The sequence below is a fragment of the Harpia harpyja genome, chromosome 19, assembly GCF_026419915.1.
Source record: "Harpia harpyja isolate bHarHar1 chromosome 19, bHarHar1 primary haplotype, whole genome shotgun sequence".
NCBI classification, from domain to species: domain Eukaryota; kingdom Metazoa; phylum Chordata; class Aves; order Accipitriformes; family Accipitridae; genus Harpia; species Harpia harpyja.
Genome location: NC_068958.1, coordinates 737076 through 757349, shown reverse-complemented (window position 1 = coordinate 757349; position 20274 = coordinate 737076). Strand labels below are relative to the sequence as shown.

The following is a 20274-nucleotide window of genomic DNA, read 5'->3' as shown; positions in this document are numbered from 1 at the left end:
CTGGCTCATGTTCAGTTTTTCATCTGCTAATATCCACTTGGGCATCATCCAAGTGTGTTCAGCCCCGCAGCTGTGTGTGCCCCAGAGAGGGGCTTGCCCTCTTTGCAGGAGCCTGCCAAAGCAGGGATGTGGCGATGGCTTCAGCACTCCTGTCTGGGGCTCTTGGGGCTGTCTGACTGCAACAAGCAGACATGCAGGCTCGTTCCTTTGGGGCTGCCGTTGAGTCACTGACCCCGCAACCATTCCTCTAATTCAGGAGCTGGTTAAGCACGTGCTTGAGACTGAATGCTCATTTTAGTGCTTTGCTGACCTGGGGCTAAGTGAGGAGCTGATAACACTAAATACAGCGTTTCCCTTTTTCCTTTTGTATGTGGGCTCCTGCATGAGCTGCAGCATCTCCTTGGGACTCGGTGATAGCTGTGGCAGGAGGTGCAACACAAGCACAAGGGATCAAACCTGCTATTTCCATTCTGCTGGAGATCTACCCACCCTTGAGGTCCAAGGTGGTGCTCCTGCTCCCGGGGGCACCTTGTCCACCAGGTAGGACAGAAGTCAGAACAGAAACATGGATGCTGACACACCACTCGGCAAGCTTGGCTGTTTATTCTCTGTGCTGATATCTTGGCTGGATGAGCCCTCTCGGAGAAGGCTGGTTCCCAGCCTTCCCCAGGCAAGGGGTCTGCCCAAGAGTGCTCAGTGTCTGGTGGGAGAGACCCTGCCCCAGGCTCCCTCAGCACCCACCCACCACTCCTGGTCCCCAGGGGCCAGCCTGGGCTCCTTGCCCCTGGGGTGCAGCCAGTGCCAGCATCGCCCTCGGTGGCAGGAGGGGGACAGGCGGCACCCGCCTGTGCGAGGGCTCCGGGAGCAGCACGGGGGCCTCAACGCAGGGTTTGCCACTGTTGGGAAATTTATGAACAATTCATAAATGTGTTTTACAGACAGCTGTTAGTATGTGCTGAGCAATACTCATTCTGTCAAGGAAAACTAGTTACAGGGTTATAGCCAGGCCACTTAAATATTATGATCCATAATATATAAATAGTGGGCCGAGCGCTGCTGATGCTTCTTTGTGCTGTAAAGAACCTGTGCATACTGCAATCCTGCACTCGCTGAAGGTGTCTGCAAGCCATGTACTCGCACAGACATTTGGCACTTCTAAAAATCATTTTCCACCCCATCCTGGGGTCACACAGCACAGCTGCAGGCTGCCACGGCTGCGGTTGGATGGGAGGGTGAGCCGGTGTGGGGAGAGGCTTGCTGTGGGGTGGGTAGCAGAGCTAGAAGCTGTGCTGCCAGCCGTGGGCTCAGGCCTCTGGGCTGCCACTTGAGATTTGTGTGCTTTGCCCCAAAACCAAAGATGTGGTGATGCTGTGTGCCGTTTCACTCTTCAGCTTAAATTCAGAACTGATGTCTTTTAACCTTGGCTTGAGTCGCACGCTTCCTTGGTGTCATGGCCAGACCAAACCGAGGGGGACGGAGGAAAGTGTCAGTGCCACTGTGGCAAGGAACCAAAAGCACAGCTCAGAGGTGAGGGCTGCTGGACTATCTGCCTGGCCGTGGTATGCCTGGTCTGGCTGGTGAGGAGCTCAGCTTGGGCTGCAGCCTGGCCTGCCAGCAGTAATGCGCACTGAGGTGCATCAGACAGCCAGCCAAAAATGAGGAGGACTGCAGTAGTAAAATAGTGAGCTATTTTCCCTGCAGGAAATATTACACAGCCTTGTTGAACAAGAACAAAAGATTAAACTCAAAGTAAAATGAAATGCAAAAATGCTGTGAAACGTGGTGGGTGGTCTAGGGGTTTCTGACTACAGTATGCTCCTGAAATATCCTGGCATGTCTTCTCAGGATCATGTCGCTACCTGAAATGCTTTGGGATCTCTTTATTCAAAAGCAACCCCCACATGTCCCAGTAGAAAGCATATGCCTACTGCAGAGTTTGCAGGTCTTTAAAAACCTTTGGAGTGGCTTGTTTGCTTTAGTTAAGAACTTGCCACTGTTGAAAAAGTGGAGGTTTAGCTCTACTGTCGTTGATCTTCTGCTAGGGCAGTGCCGTGCCCTAGGCTCTGGGTATCACTGAGGACAGGAGGATGCAGGTTCAGTAACTCTTAGGGTTTCTGGCAAACCTTGCCTAGGTATCATTAGAGACAAAACCACCCAGAGCTTTCTCAGGCTGGACTTGGTTGGCAGCTGCGCACTTCCTTCATTCTCCCCATCAGCTGCTGTCGTTCAAGATGCCTTAGCGACTGGGGATAGATGTACGTGGACAGCCACACCTTTCCCACTTACAGAGGTACCTGAATTAAAGGAGATAGGAGGACCCTCTCATTCCTTTTAGGATAATCAAGATTTAAAATAGAAATGTAAAAGGGAAGTTGTAGCTGCAAAGAGACATTTTTGTGCATTAAGTTAGAGGCAGCAGGTTAAACCTACCTCCAAGAAACCTTAAAACCAGGCAGCAGCTGAGCCTCAACCTGCGGCAGCTCCAGAACGAAATTAAACTCTGGGCTGATTTTTCTCTAAAGGCAGGCATAAAAAAAATGGTACATGCAGCTGTATTTCACTGCTACACTAAATGTGGCTACAGAGAAAGATGAATTCCTGCAGCATAAAGGATTTTAAACAAACAAAAGGGCCTGAGCTTACAGTCAGGATGAGGATGCAGGATCCTTTACAGGTCGCCATAGTGTTTCCCCCTGCAGACTGGGATCCTTTTTGATGGTGAAGCCGGAGCAGCCCTTGCCAGGAGTTCCTGCTCCCCCTCAGGAGCAGCATGTGAAGCTGAGCTGGGCCAGTGCCCCCTGCGATAGCCTGCAGAGCTGTGCATTCCCATCCTGGCACCAGCACAGCACCCAATACCTATGCTGTGCCTTACTGAGCGAGCTGGGAGCGGTGCATCGCAGACTGCAGTTCAGCACAAATTTTGCTTATAATAAATGAGGACTCTCTGTATTTTGTCTGTTCTCTGCTGGAAGCATAGAAACCTGTGCTATGCTGTTCTGAGGTGTTGTCTGGGAACAGACAGATTTTACTGTTAAAATATGCTTGAAATGTAAAGAGGGTGCTGGGGCTCAACTGCAATCTCTTATCTCAGTCCAGCCTCTCACCTAGGAGCAGATTTATCTGCTTCCCTGAGGTGCTCTTGGGCTGGAAGCACCTTCCACACAAGATCTCCCCATGCAGAGCATAAGCTGCAGGTGCAGCAGGCAGGACCTCGCTGTGGCCAGCACAGGAGGGGATGAGCTTGCCAGCCACAGTGCTGGCCTTCCTCCAGAGCAGCTGTGGGAATGGCTTCCCCAGGCACCTTTGTCACTTCCACAAGTGCTGCCGGCAACCCGCTGTGAGATGCAAAGCAGTGCCGTCCCCAGCATTGAGCCCTGAGGAGTGGCACCAGCAATCGCCACCCTTCTAGGAAAGCGGTGCTACTGCGGTGAAACGGAGTGGGGTAAGACAAACAGAGCACATCCTGCACTGCTGACAAACCTGGCTAGCACGCACGTTTATTTGGAACGATGTTCTGCAGGATGCAAATTCTGGCGTCCATCCACTCAAGGGCGAGTGAGCCGTGTTCGTTCAGCCACAGCTCTAGCATTGTAGCCAAGACTGAGTCAAATTCCTCCCATTCAGTGTCCTGAAAACAAGACACTGGTATGAACTGGACAGCATGTACATGACTGCAGAACTCGTGAGAAAAGACACGCTCTGAACAAACAGAAGTAAATAAATGCATTTTGAAAAAGATTTATGTAAAATATTCAGAGGAAAACATTATACTTGCAAATACTTATGCTTTTGAGTAACTTTACACTGGTAGATTAACCAACTCCAGTATAGTTATTCATGTACCTAATACCAAGTGTGCAAGTATTTGCTGATTCAGAGCCTGTGCTTATGCTCTGTGAAAGAGCACAATGGTGCCTTTCCCCAGCCTCCAAGCGCTGCCGAGGTTTAAAGGTCTCCATAGGCAGAAGTGCCAAGAGCTCGCCCTGAGCCGTGCAGGCCTGCCCAGCTGCAGCAGAGGTGTTTGCTCCTCGGGCAGGGCAGCGCTCCCTTTGGGCAGCTTCTCCAAGGGTAAAACTGAAGCAGCAGCTAAGCTGTGCTGGAAAGTGACTGTCTCTTTGGAAGAAATGTTACTGCAGATCATGCCACAGATACGTTGGGATATATGTTTGCAGTGAATCTTAGAATATTTCGTGGATACTAAGCAGCAATTAGAGTCTTCCTTTGGAATCAATTCATTTCCTACCGCCATCATAGCAGGGAGGATCTTATTGAAACTCTAGGATTTTTAATATTATTACACTAAAGACTCTCTCAGTATCAGCATCTCCATGGGGGAGCATTAGCACACTGTAATGTGTAACAACTTCTCCAGTTCAGGAAATCTTGCTGTATTTGTAATAGGGCATTTGGGGCATATATTATGTATGGGACATATATTTCTCATTTCCACCAGGCATCATCTTTCCTTCTCTCTAAATTACTCTCCAAATCAAAAAAAATGCATTGTATTCCTTATCGCTCAAAAAATATATATTTTTTTAATCTTTGGACCCAGAAGCCACTACCAGCCATCAGGGCTATATGCAGTAGAAGCCAGAAAGCCTTGGTTGAACAGTGAGGGAGTAGAGCCATAGTCAAGAATACCCAGTTATTACCATGGTTCAGCAAGCACCAATCTGAAATATCTCTTTTCTGGAGAGAAGCACCAGCCAGGAGAGAAGGAAAGTTTGGTCCCAGTCCAGGATTGTATCCAGGGAGTAAGTGGGACATCAGGATTCTGCTGTTGCAGAACACTTTGCTTTACAGACAGGAATCCAAAACCACTGAAGTGTATGTTGCTATCCAGACAAGCCTCTCAAACACTAACTAATCAAAGGTCATAGTGTTTCTCTTGGTAGTAAGTCTGACCACACCAGGATGAAGCACGAGGAGCTGGAACAACCCTGAGGATCAAACCCAGGAACTCCCCTGGTTGTCAGTTGTACCCAGCTCTGCAGGCACCTCAACAGCTGCAGACCAGCCACAGCTGGGCCTGTGGGAAACTCTTGGTGACCCGAGCTCCTACCTACCTCAATGAGAGCCAGATAGGTGCAAAAATCACCTGGAGACACCCGTGGAAGAAAAGAGAAGGGCTGTTTTGCCAACCGCTTCTGCTCAGTTCAGCCTGGCTAAAGGTATGTACATAGGCAGAGGGTCCAAACAGGATGGAAGAAGCAAACAGTTACCCAGGTGGGAAAAGAACAGGCTGCATGGAGCTCCTCAAACGATGAGCAAATCTGAGCAAAAAGAGAATGGGAGAGGGGAAAAAAACAGGGAATTAGCGGTGTAGTTAAAGGCAGAATGTCAAACAAGGAATCGCCCTGTAACAATACAGATGGACCCTCCATTAAAGGTGCCACTCCTTCAGATGGTACCTAATTTTGTCAGGTCAAAAGAGGACAAGTGGGAGGAAATTTGGGTGACATCGTCTGAGTGAGGTCTTTCTCCTCTTATAAGTCACAGAGGCCACGTTTCCAGCACAAAGGAAACCATGGCTCTGAATAGGCAGCATGTCACGGAAAATAGTTGGTGGAAACCAGCTCTAGAAAGGACCCAGGAGACCATCTTGCCTGGTCCCTGCCCCAAGGGAATGACTGAGTAACATCTGGTAAGCGCTTTTAGGAGGACTTTCAACTAGATCAGTGACAAAAACTGTTCCATCTGTGTTTCACTGTCTTTGCTATTTTAAGTTTTTCACCATACCTTTGCAGAATCTCTTGCTGCACTTCACACCCATCGCTTATTAGTCTAGCCTCAAAGGGCAGGAGAACAGGTTACTGCCCTCCTCTTTAATTCACCTACAAATTAACATGTTTTCCTCTCTCCTTTATTTCATTCTTCACCCCAGGATTTTTTCTTTAGATTTGCAGTTCTGACTCTGTCAGTCTTGCATCAAAGGCCATTGATGTCAACCCCTACACCAACACTGCTGCTCTCCAGATTATCATTGATGACCTTCCTTGAGGTAAGGTGCTCAAAACCAAATGCAGGACAGCTGCAGGATTAGTTCATACGATTAGGGCTACAGGCTATGCTACTCTTCCAGGTTATGCTGTGATGTGCATAATCTGCTAATTTAATAAGCATGTTCTCAATTTCATCACTGGCATACGATAACATTGAGCAGAACCAGACCTCTGGAGAGCCTCAGGTCAGGATGTCTTCCATGCTGCCAGTGGACCCCTAAGTGGCTTCTGGTTACCCAACCAGCCTGGCAAACCCTGACCTCTCTGGACCACGTTTGCTTAGTTTGTTTTTCAGGCCATGGTGAGAGAGAGCATCAAGCATCTTACTGAAGTCAAGGTAGCTTCCAAAATGGCTTATCCCCCAACCGCAGCAGCCGTTTTCTCAAGAAGAAGAAAACTAGTTTGCCCTTCAGCAGACCGCAGCAGCAGCTGCCCATCTCCTAGATGCCCTCTGTTTCAGAAGGAAGGCTGAGGTTCCATTGACCAAATTCCAGTTATTCAGCTCTTTTCCCACCCAGCATCACCCATCTTCCAAAGGCTCAAGGACCACAGCCTGCGGCTGGGGCAGACCTCCAGCCAGGAGAAGCTGTTGAGAAGTTTCCACCCAAGCGGGGCTCAGCAGATGAACCGTTTTCTCCGTGAAGCCTCGCTTTTTGCGGCGTGGGGGCTGGCGGGAGCCGGCCCCTGGGCCCCGAGTCCTGCCTTTGCTAGAACCCAGGGTGGGACGTGGCGGCGGGCAGAGCCCCGCCGCCCGGGGATGCTGGGGGGGGGACGGCTGCGGGGGGTGGCGGAGGCCCGGGGCGCTCCCCCCTGCCCTGCCGTGGGTGGGGCAGGGGCAGGACAGCCGAGTGCCGTCCCGGCCTGCGGGGCCGGTTTCGCTTTGGGCCGCGGCCGGGCGGCGGGAGGCAGCGCTGCGCGGTCGCCACGGTGAGTGAGCGCCCCGTGGGACGGGACGGGGCGGCCCCGAGGGGGTCGCGGTGCCGGCGGTGCGGGGGCCGGACCGGGGCGGGCTCTGGGCCCTGCGCGCCGCGGTCCGGCCGCGGGTGGGCGCGGAGCGGCGGGGGCGGGGGCCTGCGCGGCGGCGGCGGGGAGCCCGAGCTGCGCCGTGCTGCGCTGCTGCGGCCCCGGCCCCGCCGCTCCCCGGGGCCCGGCACGGCGCGCTCCGCCGGGTAAGGCTCCGCGCGGGGCCGGGCCGCGGCCTGCCCGCCGCTCCCCCGCCCCGCTCCGCTCCGCCCGGGCCCGCAGGCCGCTCCCCCGCCGCCGCCGCTCCTCCCGCCGGGCCGCGCCGCGCCGGCCCCGCCGGGCGATGAGGAGCTGCTTCTGCCTGCGACGGGGGAGCCGCGACCCGCCGCCCGCCGCACGGGCAACAGTTAAGTGTCCCCGGACCCGCCGCGGCCCCTCGGCGCGGCCCGGCCCGCCGCGGCCGCCGAGCTCCCGGGCGGGGGCGGCGGGGGGGGGGGGGGCCGGGCCCGGCGGGCGCTCGGGGCTCCTGCGGGGCGGCCCGGCGGCGGCAGCCGGTCCGGAGAGCGGAGGGGGGCCCGGCCCGGCCGCCCCTCCCGGCCCCTCCGCGGCCGGGGGCGCTGGCGCGGCCGTGGCGCCGCGGCTGCCGGCGAGGCGGGCAGGCCGGGACCCCCCCGGCCGCTCGGGGCGGGCCGGGGCAGAGCCCCCCCGGAGTGCTGCGGTGGAGGGACCGGCGGCAGCACCCCGGGCTGGGGCGGGGGCCCGCCGGTGCCGTGCGTCGCCGGGAGACCGCGCCTTCGCAGCGCTGCCAGCCCGGCGTGCGAGTGGCCGAGCTCCGGCCTGGGCTCCCTCTTGTCCTCCAGGTGAGGTCGAAGGGCTCTGCTGGGGCTGGCGGCCGGCTGCCGGAGCAGCCTCGGTGGTCGGCGGTGGGGCAGAGCCTGGTGACCTTGGCCCGCTCAAGAGCGTGCTGCAGGTTTTATTGGCGACTGGTTGGAGGAAATAACAAAAAAACCCGTGTTTCGCGTGGCTTTTTGCTGCAAGTGTTGTACGGCGTGGGTTTGCTTGACCGCCCGTTTTTCTCACCTGTTCTCAGGTTTCTGCGTACCTGGAGGTGATAATGTGGGCTCTCTCTCTACAGCGCTGGCCGGAGCAGCGATACTGAGCTGCCTGTGTTTTACGTACTCGCCTCTTGCATTGACGAGGCTTGCGAGCTTTCACTGTGGTTTCTGGAGAGGTTCTCGAAGATGCACCAAGCTTCAGTATTTTCTGCGCTTTCTCTGAGCTGAGGCATTCGCAGCTTGGTTGTGGTAACGCAAGCAGAGTCCTTCAGCTGAAACAAGATAGGCTGGGCTTCAGCAGGAGTTCAGCTGATCGGGCTAAAACTGAGGTTTCTCCATCTTGTGTTTTGTTTCAACTGAGGGAGAACATGCTAACGTTTACCTTCATGGTGTCTGTGCCTCGTGTGGCAGGTTGGCGGTGTCGTCCCTGTAATTTTTAGCTCGGATGGCCTTACCCGATAGATTTTCTCAGTGTACTGGGATGAAGACTTAGTTTGAGCTTCTGGAGGTGCAAAATAAAACACACAACATTTCAGTCTTGTAGCGCGTGCTGCTCTGACAAAGTGAATCCCGGGCTCAAGGGTTCCTGTAGCCCCCAGGGACTTGTTCATACGTGTGCCAAGATAGAAATAACTGAACTGAATGTCATTTAAATTTTGCTGCCCTGGTGCAAGGGCATCTGTGTATGGAAACCTATTTTGGTTTGAAATAGGACACTCTTCACCAATGCGTGTCCGTAGTTAGAAGTGCTGTGAAGCAATACAAGGTCTCAATTCTGCTCGTTCTGTGACTTAAGTTCCCATTTCCATCCAGTTCAGTCACAAACTGTAGAGGTTTTGCAGCTGACACGGGGCAGCTGTCTCAAGGATGGGAGCCTGGGTGCAGGGGTGATTCCAGACATACTTTCGTTTGGGGCGAAATGTGAAACTGAAATTCTGCCTGCTTGTGATGGAGGCCTCCAGGGCCCTGACCCTGTGTCCTGCCACGGTCTCCTGTTTTTCTGATTGAAACTATGTCCTATTCCGTGAACAGAAATAGAAAATTGGCTGGGGCTGTGTCCTGTTCCTGGATGTGGTGGGAGGACCAGGCATGCGGAGGAGTGACTTCTAAGCAACCCGTGTTGTGCCAGCATTACCTACCGCCTTTTCAAAATGATAGAGTGATAACCCGAGCATGCAAGTGAGGGTTTTAGCAGTGTGTCTGCCTTGGTTTGATGGGATTATTTCCTGCAGGGTGCAGGAACTCAGTGAGGTAGTTGATAATTTTTCTCCAGTTTTGCCTTAGCTCATACTTCTCTGCCTGTGGGAAGAGCAAGTCAGTGTCAAAAGTGCAGGGCTTGTAGTTGAAGGAAGAAACAATAAGACCATTCTCTCTCCAAGTCCCTTGCTATTTAACTTTAGAACTTGACCTGCTTTGCTGGCAGCGTGATGCTTCTGCAGCAAATACGTCATCAGGCCTGATCTGATCATGTACCCACCAGCTCTTGAACTTGCCTAACTTGTTGAAAAGGAACACTGACAGGGAAAAATGCTGTACAAACTCACAGTAATTCATATTTCTGAAAACGTATTCCTTTTCTATATATGTGTCCCAGCCAAAGTCCAGCGGTGTGTGTGGTCAGTCACCTCAGTGGAATACTTGAAACGGACAGTGAAGCCAGCAGAAAAATATGCCTAGGATAAACTAATAAAAGCGGAGATGAGCTAGCAAGAAAATGGGTGAGAGTGAGTGAAAAGGATGTAAACAGTCTTGGGGGTGCTGGGAGAAGGGGAGGTGTGTGTGACTGCGGACATGGGCTGCAAGACAGTTCCCTCTGGGGTGATGAGCTGCCCTCAGCTTTGCCGTCTCGGCAGGGTGCAGGGCTCGGGGTGCTGAGGCAGCTACGTTGAGCTGCTCCGCCAAGTCAGCAGAGGGCTTGGCGCTGCCAGGGCAATACGGACCGTGTTACACATCTAGGGAGCAGACCCGGTGTGTGTAGGTGTTGGAAGACCCGGTGTTGGAAGTAGGCACTTCGCAGCAGGAGGACCCAGAGCGGAGCACTGATGAGCGTTGCTTGGTGACGGATCAAACCGAGACCCTGGCTGGGCTGTATGTGTGTGGCTTTCTGACTAAATGTTACTGCCTGCTGCCCGTGCTTTCTCTACTCTTCTGCTCTACCTGGTGGCTTGCCCTGCGGGCTGGCAGCCTCTGGAGTCAGGGCTGGCAGGACAGGACAGAACACTGCTTGCTCTGGCTTGTGTGAAAGGCCCTCTGCTCCTTGGCCTCAAACTCCCTGATGCAAAGACTTCTGGAAGCCTGGTCGGCGGCAATGCCTGGAGCCTGCCTGCTGCAGGGCACCCCAGCACTGCTCTCCCCTACCCCCTCGGTGCACTGCAGCCCGCAGAGCCATCTGTGCTGGGTTGAAGCAGGGAGCCTTGCTGCCCTGCTGAGGGAGCAGGATAAGGTCTGTGCCACGCGCCTGCAGGGGTGCCTGTTGGGGTGTCGTGGTTTAACCCCAGCCAGCAACTAAACACCACGCAGCCGCTCACTCACTCCCCCCCCCACCCAGTGGGATGGGGGAGAAAATCGGGAGAAGAAGCAAAACCCGTGGGTTGAGATAAGAACGGTTTAATAGAACAGAAAAGAAGAAACTAATAATGATAATGATAACACTAATAAAATGACAACAGCAATAATGAAAGGATTGGAATGTACAAATGATACGCAGTGCAATTGCTCACCACCCGCCGACCGACACCCAGCCAGTCCCCCGAGCGGCGAATCCCTGCCCCCCACCTCCCCGTTTCTGTACTGGATGGGACGTCACATGGTATGGAATACACCGTTGGCCAGTTTGGGTCAGGTGCCCTGGCTGTGTCCTGTGCCAACTTCTTGTGCCCCTCCAGCTTTCTCACTGGCTGGGCATGAGAAGCTGAAAAATCCTTGACATTAGTCTAAACACTACTGAGCAACAACTGAAAACATCAGTGTTATCAACATTCTTCGCTCTGAACTCAAAACATAGCACTGTACCAGCTACTAGGAAGACAGTTAACTCTATCCCAGCTGAAACCAGGACATGGGGCCAGTCTGCATCTGGCCATACTGGGCCGGGCCTGGGTTGGTGCCACACAGAGCAAGTGGTCCCCCAAACCCTGGGCAGGAGGAGGCAAAGAAGATAAAGCAGGGCCTTGGCTGAGGGCAGAAGGCGAGAAGGCTGTGGCAGAGGCTGGCAGAGTCCCTGAAGGCCTCTCCTCCAGCCAGACGTCAAGATCCCGGGGATACCCGTGCCTCCTGCCTTCCAGCATGGCCAGTTTGAGGGGGCGGGAAGCATTCAGGATAAAGCCAGCAGCATGGTGGCTGCGTGCCGAGAGCCCGTTCTCCGCATCTTGTACTGCAGCCATCCCGCCCCGCTCTGCCGTGCGTTGCTCGGGACTGGTCCCAGCAGGATGCACAGGGACTTTCTCTGGTGGAGGCACATTCTTTCCCCGCTGGTTTTGTCCGAGTGGCCCCATGGTGTTTTGAAGCTTCTTCCTGCCCCAGGGCTCGCATCCGGCTTCCCTTCGCTGCCTGGGCGTGCTGGGGGCTGGATGTGGCCCTGCAGTTGAGAATGACCTCCAGGGAGCATGCTCCCAACTAATGGGAAAAACGTTCTTCGAATTGTTTTGGGCTGTTCCCAGAATAACCCTGCAGCGGGTGGAGCGGCGCAGGCCCTTCGGCAGTGCCCGGCAGACGCAGCTTAGCGCAGGATGGTGAAAGGCCATCTGGTCAGCTGGTTTGAGTTCTAGGCCACCATGATGTTAGGCGGGTGTATAGGTCAAACTTGCGTTGTTTAAAGAGAACTTCATTAAAATAACAAGCTGTCTAATAGGAGTATTTATAGAATCCTGCTCCTTAATTTAATCTGTTCTTTTACTGTTTGTTTTTTATTTTTAAGTTCAAAGGCACGATAGAAAAGAAACCAAACTTTGCAGATGCCCTGGGGGAGAAGTGCAATGTAACTAACTGTCTGTATGATTGCCCAGCCAGAGACTCCCCTCTGACCTGCCCAGAGTTCACAAAAACATTTATCCGAGTGTGCAAACCGATTTGCTGTTGCTCCATATCTGTTCCAGACGCATCCTTGATGCCACCCGCACGGCGGGAAGCTGGCCTGGCGTGGCAGAGCCTTGCCGTGCTGCGGTGGCTGGGTGCAGGCCCAGCCGCCTTCGAGCGCAGCCGCCCCAGCCCTCCCACTGCGGAACAGGATGCGCCGCGCTGCCCGGAGACCCGGAGGTTCGTTTTCTGGGCAGATGTTCTGCCTGCCCGTCCCCACCGGGCATGGGCCGCGGTGCGAGTGCCGGGCAGAGGAAGGTGCCAGGCTCACCGCGCGCTGCGCAGCGGTGGCGGGCGCACGGAGCCCGGCTTAGCCCTCGCCGTAATGGGGTGCTGCTCCGGGCCCTGCGCCGGTGCCGCCTCGCGTCTCGCCCTGTGGCTTCTGCCTCCCGCCTTCTCGAAGCGGAAAGCCCTCTCCTCTGTGCTTAGCCGCTGCCGCCGCCATAGAGGGGCTTTGTGTGAGCCGGCACAAAGTGAGGATTGATGCCGTTTCCCCTCCCCCTGCCGCGCCGAGCGGGACCGCAAACGGCTCCGACAAAGGTGCCCTTCTTCCTCCCGCCGAGGACGGGGTGCCGTCAGGCTGAGGGGGTCTGCCCAGCGGCACCGCGCTGCGGGTAGAGGCACCCCCCCCCCATCCCGCGGTGGTGCCGGGACCACCAGGGCCCCGTCCTCGGCCTATCCCAGGCCGACCCCGCTGCTGCCCGGGTTCCTGCCGGGGCAGCTGGGCCTCCCTGCAGCAGGCCCCAGCGCGGTGAGCCGGGGCCTGGGCAGCATTTGGCAGCAGGTCCCTGGCCCGCGTTAGCCCTGTCCCTGCCATCGCTGCCGCAGAAGAGGGAGTGCCAGGGGCTCCCTGCCTGCCTGGGCTCTCCCAGGGCCTGGGAGGGGGCACAGCCCCTCTGCTTCCCCCCCCGTGAGGTGAGGTGTCGGTGGCATCCCGGCTGCCCCTGCTCCCGCTGCCTCTGCGGAGCAAGCCGGCGCTTCGTCAGGACGGGTTTGTTGGAGGCCAGAGGCGCCACAGCAGCGGATCTGCTTCCCCGCAGTGCAGCTGCAGCCGTGCTGGAACCTGCTGCGCGGTGTTCTTAGTGTGCTGGGGAATATCGTCACTTACCTGGATTTCAGTTCAAAACGGCCTAAGAGAAGCTCGTATCAGCGTTCATTATCTCCCAGCTCCTCCCAATGTGTAGTAACAAGTCATCACAGTATTGGGAGTTGGAAAAGTTGGCAAAGTTTCAGAAAACATGCATCTGTATGAAGAACAGATTGTAAGTTCATTGTTAAATTCACATTATGTTTGCTCAGTACTGCACGTTTTAGGCAATGGGTTCTGGATTATCTGCGAGGCATCTGGATGAGCCGGTGGAGCAGCGCAGGCAGCGGTGCGGGGTTTGTCTGGGCTGTGCCGGGTGCCACCAGCATTACTGTGGCAGGGTCCTCCTCAGGGCAGGCGAGGAGTGGGCAGGGAGCCCGTCAGGAGGGGAGGGTGAGCCCTGTGGCTCAGGGTGCGCTTCTAGTCGTGCTTTGGAAGCTTAAACCGTGTAGGGAGCAAAGTGTGTCTGCTTTGCTCTCTGCGTGCTGGATGCTTGTCTAGGTGCCGAAGCAGAGCGCTCTCCTGGGTTTGGTTCATCAGCAGTAGTGTTCTCACCATTACTGGTCACTAGCTTCTGTTGTTTTGGACTCCTCGGGTAGTCTGGCTGTTCATGTGACATTATTATTATTTACATAGGGCCCAGACTTGCTCTTTTTTATTGCCTGCAGCACGATGTTTGTTCAGACTGGGCATTGTGAAGTGTAAACCCAGGTCCCGCTGGCACCAGCACTCACCTCTGCCTTTTCTAGAAGCAGTAAGTAACCAGCCGTCTACATGGCCTAGAAATGCTGGGATTTAATTGCTCTGAGGAGGGAATTGTATTAGGTAGCTCTGGTTCACGGCTTGTCTGGCTGCTCAGCAGTGACGCTTGTTTACACAAAGCACTGCCCTTTTATCTCGGGGTGCGTGGGGGGCGGTTTCCTGGGGCATTCCTGCCTGAAAGCTGGAGAAGACTTGCCCTAACTGGCTGCCTCTGCAGGAGACCACATGCTGAGGCAGTGGCACCTTTCCCCATCCTCCTCCTCCTCAGTGAGTTGTTTCTGCAGCTCTCATCCTCTCCTCCTGCTTCCTGCAACAGCATCTTTCCAAAATTGGTTGGTCTTACCTGCTTCTATCCCCCTTTGCGTATCTCCCTCCCCTGAAGTACTCGATGATGTCTCCCTTCTGGAAGATGCTCAGGTCTCTTCAAGGCCTCTGTCTGCTTTGCATCAGACCATCCTGTGCTGCTTCATCTGTGTTCCCCTGGTGTTGAGGCTCTCTGCAGCAAGAAGTTTTGCATACGGCGCCAGATACATCTGTGCTGCTATATGAAAATGGTGTGGTTCAGGAGGGTGCAATGGGACTGGCGACTTGTGGGCGAACCCCCAGCCTGTCTAACACCCGTAGTGGATGGGGAACCTCCCAATGAAGCCATTAAGAGCAGATTTCTTGCTGCTTAAAATGGCAGAGCTGCTTCAACCAGCCTAACTCAGGGATGAAATTTGCTCTCTGTTTTGGAGGGAAGGCAATGAGCTTGGGTTTTCCCATCATTGCTAGATGGAGACCAGCCCATGCTAAGTATACTGGAAGCAACAAAATTAATCTCAGAAGGGGCTGCTGGCCCAAATTCCAAACCTATTGGGCATTGCACAAATGTACCCTCTTATCAAAAGCAAATGAAAGTGCAGAAGGTGTGTCTGGCCTAATCCTGTGTTTAACTTGGCAGTCTGTGGTGTGTCAGCACAGGCACTGTAGCATGCATGCAGGTTCTTGGTGCTCTATGTCTTCTGCTGGGGTGTGCTGCCGAGCAGCCCTTTAATTCTGCTCCTTTCTTTCAGGATCAGTCCATAATGCCTGAAGTGCGAGACCTCTCAGATGCCTTGCCTGACTTGCCAATGGATCCCATCACGGGTGTTGGTGTGGTTGCATCCCGGAACCGAGCACCGACAGGTTATGATGTAGTAAGTAGAGCTATTTCAGCTGCTGTTGCTAATGGTTTGGTTCTGCACTAATGAGGCTTTACTTTGCTGGGAACAGCATCTCTTCAGAGAGGGCTTGCCTTCAGATGTGTGCTTTAAGAAGTAATTTGATATCCAGCTGCCCACCTCTCAGCCCACAGCACTTAGTGCTTTCCCTCAGTGGAGTTTTGTGGGTGCAGTCGTGCTACTTCATCTGTGCCACTCCAGAGGAGCATAATTACCTGGAGGAGGGGTTTTCAGAAACAGCTGGCCACTGTGGCATGCAAATTTAATAATCCTAGTAACATCCATCCTGAAGGAGTCCTAAGTATTGCACAAATTATATCTCTGAATAAATGGATCCCGCATCAGCTGTTTAATCCCACATATCAGCACTGCACAATGATGATGATAAGCTCCAGAATGGAAAGCAAAGAGTTTCGCACCCAGCTGAAATTGCAAAGATGATTTTGATGCACAGAATGCAAACCTCTAAACTGAGCTTTGGCAGGAGGCTTGGCAGCAGGAAAAGGCAGCTGGATACAGCAGAGATGAATATGTGAATGGATAAAGGGAGGTCACTGTTTAACAGCTGCTTGTTCCTTGAATTAGTTGCTGCGTAACCAACAGTGTGACTTTTCTCCCCATAGGTTAGTGTCCCAAACAGTGAAATATCATAAAATACTGACGTTGCAGAGCTCTATATGGAAAGATTTGGCCCGTAGTCCCATCTGCTCACTTTTCTATGTATCCTGCTCCAACTGTGCTACGTCACACCTTGGCTTTCCAGATTCACACAGCTTGTGTGGCTGGGAGTGGAAACCAGTTGACTTGAGGCTTTGCTCACACCTTTTCAGCTCTGGATCATTGCATACCCTGTTCAGTGTAAGAAGGAAGAAAATGGATCAGGCTGAAGTAAGGACACGAGGGAGGGGATTCTGAAAAGGCTCCTTAAAGACCTGGAAGGTTTTTGCATTTACTGCATTTTTCTGAGTGCTCATTACCTGTGTGAGCCAGGCTGTGTAATTAGCTGCTTGCCCTGATAAAGGAGCATGGGACAATGTGAGAGTTGTGATAACAGAATTGCATTCTGCCTAAATGACTGGGCAGAGAGAGCGCTCACCCCAGATAGCCTGTCTGTGGTTTAATAGGGAGCTTCAGCACTAACGTAGTTTAAACTAAACAAGATAAAAGAGTCTTCCTGTGGCTTAATCCAATTACAGTGGTGTTGTAATAATGCTTGTGAATGTGGGTCGCTCTCTCCTAGGGGGCACAGAGAGGAGTCTGCCCTTCCTCTGGTTCTTCCGCCTTCCTCTCTGTTTACCAGGAACCCTTCTCTGACCCTGGGGCCAGCAGTCCCCGCTGCAGGCTGTGGGGAAGTGCCTGCTGTCTGCAGTTGTCTTGCCCTAAGCATGGCTTCCACACCCTTACTCCCTCAGCCTCCTGTATGGCAAATCAGCAGCACGTCTCTGTGCCTGGATGCTGCGAGCCGCAGTTGGTGTCCTTTTCACCATACAGCAACTGCTGTGATGGAGCTGCTCTGGGTGCCACCCTGATGTGACAGGATGTCCTGGTGCCCAAAACCACGGGATGGTGGCACATAGGGCTGTGCTTTTCTTGTCTGGATGTCTGGGAATGTGGCTCCGCTGCGCGAGTCAGGGCTCTGGAGCAGTGTGGGGTATGCGGGGTTGCCACTTCCCCCTGACCTCTCTGGAACTCAGCCTGTCCTATCTGAAGGCAAAAAGCCGAGTATGCAGAAGTGCACTTCTCAGTACAGCAGAGAAAGTCATGTTCTGAGACGTGGGCAACGTGAGGACTTGGGCAGTCTCAGGCTCTGTCTCTCTCCAGATATGCAATTTCCCTAATGAGACACTGAGTGTTGATTGTTGCTTCAGGGTGTAAAGCCTTGATGAAGGCAGCTGTGGCAGCTCCATCCTAGGAGTGTACTCCCTAAAACCCTAATAGTTAGAGGTTCAAACTGCACCCTGAAAAGGAGAACCACTCATCTTTTGGGAAGCGTTAACACCAGTTTGTCTTGGGATGTTGTTGTAGTCCCTTTAGGGATCTGATTGCTTTGCCTTTTGCTACAGCATCCTGCAGCGTTCAGTTCCACATGTGGATTCAGAGTTGTGTGGGAAAGTATTTCCTCTTATTAGCGATGAATTTGACATCGTGTAGTTTTACTGATGGTTTTGAGTTTTGTGATGGTGAAGTACCCAGTTCTCTCTTTCTGAGACAGCTATGTTATTTGTAGGCTTTACCCAGTTTCCCTTTCCTTCGTGTCCTTTCTCCAGCCATTGCCATATTCTTTTCCTTCCTTCTCCCTTTGTTCCTCTTTAAAACAAACAAGCAAAGGCATGGGTGCTTTCAGCCCAGGTGTAAGTTAAATGTCCAGGGGATGTCCTGGTCCATTTCCCAGGTTTGCTTGGAGCCCCGGGGTTTGGCGTACTGTCCGGCTGGAGGTGGCGGTGCGGCAGGGCCCAGGGTACCAGACCTGGGGGAATCTTGGCGAATGGGTCAGAGATCTTCTTCCCCTCAGTAGTTTTTTAATTACTTGGAAATCTCCATTGCCTTTGTGTCTGTTTAGAAAACAGCTACTGACGCTTGTAATGACTAACCAGGTCTTTGAACAGGTGAAGCACCAAAGACTTGATTTTGCCAAAACGTGCACAGTGTGTCTGAACTTAGATTCCTGAAAATCTGCCCAAACTGGCAAGACTGAGCGTATGGGTGGGGAGGAAAGGGAGGAGAGGTGGGAGGCAGGGAGCCTGGGGTAGGAGAGAGGTGTGGTTCCTGTGCAGCCGCGTTCCTTGCTGCGGGCTGAATGCCAACTCCATGGTGGGGTTTGCTCTGGGGTGAGAGCCTGAGCATGCTGCTCACCCAGGACTGTGGTGGAGCTGGACAGCTCACCACTGGTGGGGCAGACCCATCCTATGGGGCAGGCAGTTTAGTGGGCCTGTTTGCCAACGGTCTGTCCTGTGGTAGCAGTAACCCCATACCGACTGTCAGGCAGCAGGTAGATCACCCCACACGTGGAGGGATGGGCTGCGGGACACCTTTCTTACTGGGTGCCACTCCATCAAGTCCATCTGTTTGTAGCACATGCTCGAGGAGTGTCTTTCCCCAGCTCCATGAGGAGAAGGACCATTCCTTGTGCCCGAGGTGCTGGGTGCCCTGTGCCGGGTGCTGTTTCCTTTGTCCCGCACGTTCCTCGCCTCTTAGCCAAGCGGAGGACCTGGTGAGCTGGGGCTGCGCAGTGCCCATCCCGCCGGACAGGTCTGCCTCGGCCTCTCCAGGTCAGCTCCCTTCCCGTGTTGCCCCACCGAGGGCGTGCTGCCATCGTGAAGCAGCGCTGCTCGGGCACAGCTCTGCTTCGAGCGGTAGTGGGGATCCTCCTTGCCTGCAGGAGCCCAGCAGATGATGTAAGAAGTTTCCTGTTTATATTGCTCTGTTTTCTTTCCCCATGAGTTTTCTGACAAGTTAATGCATGCTTACGTTCTCCAGGCTTGGAAAAAGTCTTCAGCAGGGTGATGCGGAGGCAGAGCACTTAATTGCTTGGGGATGTCGCCTGCTCCTGTTGCATTTCAGCAGAAGCAGAAATGGTTTTGCCGGTGTTCCCATGGGGCCCTGCGGCTGGTGGGCTCTTACCCCCAGCTGCTTTTTGCTCCGCTGCTCACGTCTTCCTGCGAGGCTCTGCAGGTGGCACAGCGTGGCTGCGGCAGGCAGCTGGGCAGTGACCAGCAGCTCAGCTGGGTGGGGAGGCATCGGAGGGGCCTGAGTGGTTGCTCAGCAGGGACCCTGTCCCCAAGGGGCAGTGCCATGGGCCAGGCCTGGCACTGCTGACTCCCGGGAGGCAAGGACTCAGGTGCTGCCATCGGCTGCTGGGGCAGGAGCGGGAAGGGGAGTGCGGGGTCGGCCTGGACTGAGAGATGCCTCCCTGGAGATGGGTCGAGTGCCTCGCTGTGTGGCTCCCCACGGACCCAGCTTGGGTCTTTCTACTAGATACTTGATGGGTTAGAATGGCAGGGTTGTTCCTAAAAGGGTGTGTGGTGTGGGTTGGAGTTTTGGGGGTTTTTCTCATCATTAAGTCAGAGTATAGCAGTGCCAGCCTGCGCGGGGGCCCTGCCAGGCATCTTGGTGAGCTGTAATCCAGCTGTGCCCTGGGCAGTGAGTTGTAGAGGAGATGATATCAACCGAAGTGATGTACTACCACCTCAAAAATTATTTGGTATTGTTGTAAGTAATGTAAAGTTCCTAAAGCTTACAGAAGTTAGATTAAAAGTGCATTTGACAGCAACTTGTATAGCGCCAATTTTACGGTTGCAGACTGGGTCTATTGCCGCCTGTTGAGTTTTGAGCATCTTTAATGTGGGAACAAAGAAAACAAAACTGGCTAACACAAGAAAAACTGAAATGTAGAACTCGAACCATATTAATAAACAAAGTGATTAAATCTGGTCGTAGTCCCTCAAACTGTTTCTAACAAGGGCTGGAGTTCAAGCTAAGTGTCCCTATATGCCAACAGTTTTTCTAAGCAGTCTGTATTCTGAATATCTTTTTGCCAGGACTGACTTACCCATAGGGGAGGGAGATGCACATGGATTTTCTGTATTCCTAAACTAGCACTTTAGGAAAGAGCTGAATTCAAGGAATAATAAAGAAACAAAAAATCCCACCAAAATCCTGTTTTAAAATTTTCCTATTTAAAAATCATGCATGTTTCTTTGCAGAATCCTGACTGCAAAAGCTGTGTGTGTCATACAAGGGCTTGAACTGAGCAGGGGCTTGTGAACAGCAGTTGCTGAAATGCGAAGAGCAGCCAATGCACTTCGTTCCCTTTGCTGATCAGACAATAAACACGCTTTTCTCTCCTGCACATTGGATAATTGGAGGGTCTTGCCAGCACACATCTCTTGCTTCCTGCACCCTGCGCAGAGTTTCTGCTCGACAAAACATGGGTGCAAATAGTAACAACAAATGTCAGCTCTTTGTTATCAGGCTGCTCTGGGGCCAAGGTCTTACTCAATTCAGTAAGATGAGACTTGGAAGAGCTGCAGTGGAGCAGTTTGCCCCCATCTGAGAGGCATTAGGCAGAAGTTCAGCTGTGCTTCTGCGTAGCTTCAGGCCATGCTAGAGTCTCCTGTTGGGAGCCA

General features: G+C 53.6%; 1 protein-coding gene across 12 annotated transcripts in view; it reads left to right on the top strand.

The window, feature by feature from the left end:
* The first annotated feature begins 6609 nt into the window (after positions 1-6609).
* The window catches only part of MVB12B (multivesicular body subunit 12B), a 70345-nt gene continuing 56680 nt past the window's right edge, over positions 6610-20274 (top strand). For 4 of the 12 annotated variants that reach the window (XM_052814263.1, XM_052814265.1, XM_052814266.1 and 1 more), the window contains exons 1-3: positions 6610-6724; positions 13853-13938; positions 15002-15124. In XM_052814263.1, the coding sequence (XP_052670223.1) occupies positions 6628-6724; positions 13853-13938; positions 15002-15124 (306 nt within the window). In that variant the 5' untranslated portion in view covers positions 6610-6627. Of the gene's footprint in view, positions 6725-6822; positions 6933-7095; positions 7175-7228; positions 7375-10022; positions 10507-11091; positions 13939-15001; positions 15125-20274 lie in introns of those variants that run through there. The other 8 variants (XM_052814260.1, XM_052814259.1, XM_052814261.1 and 5 more) reach the window with 8 other exon arrangements.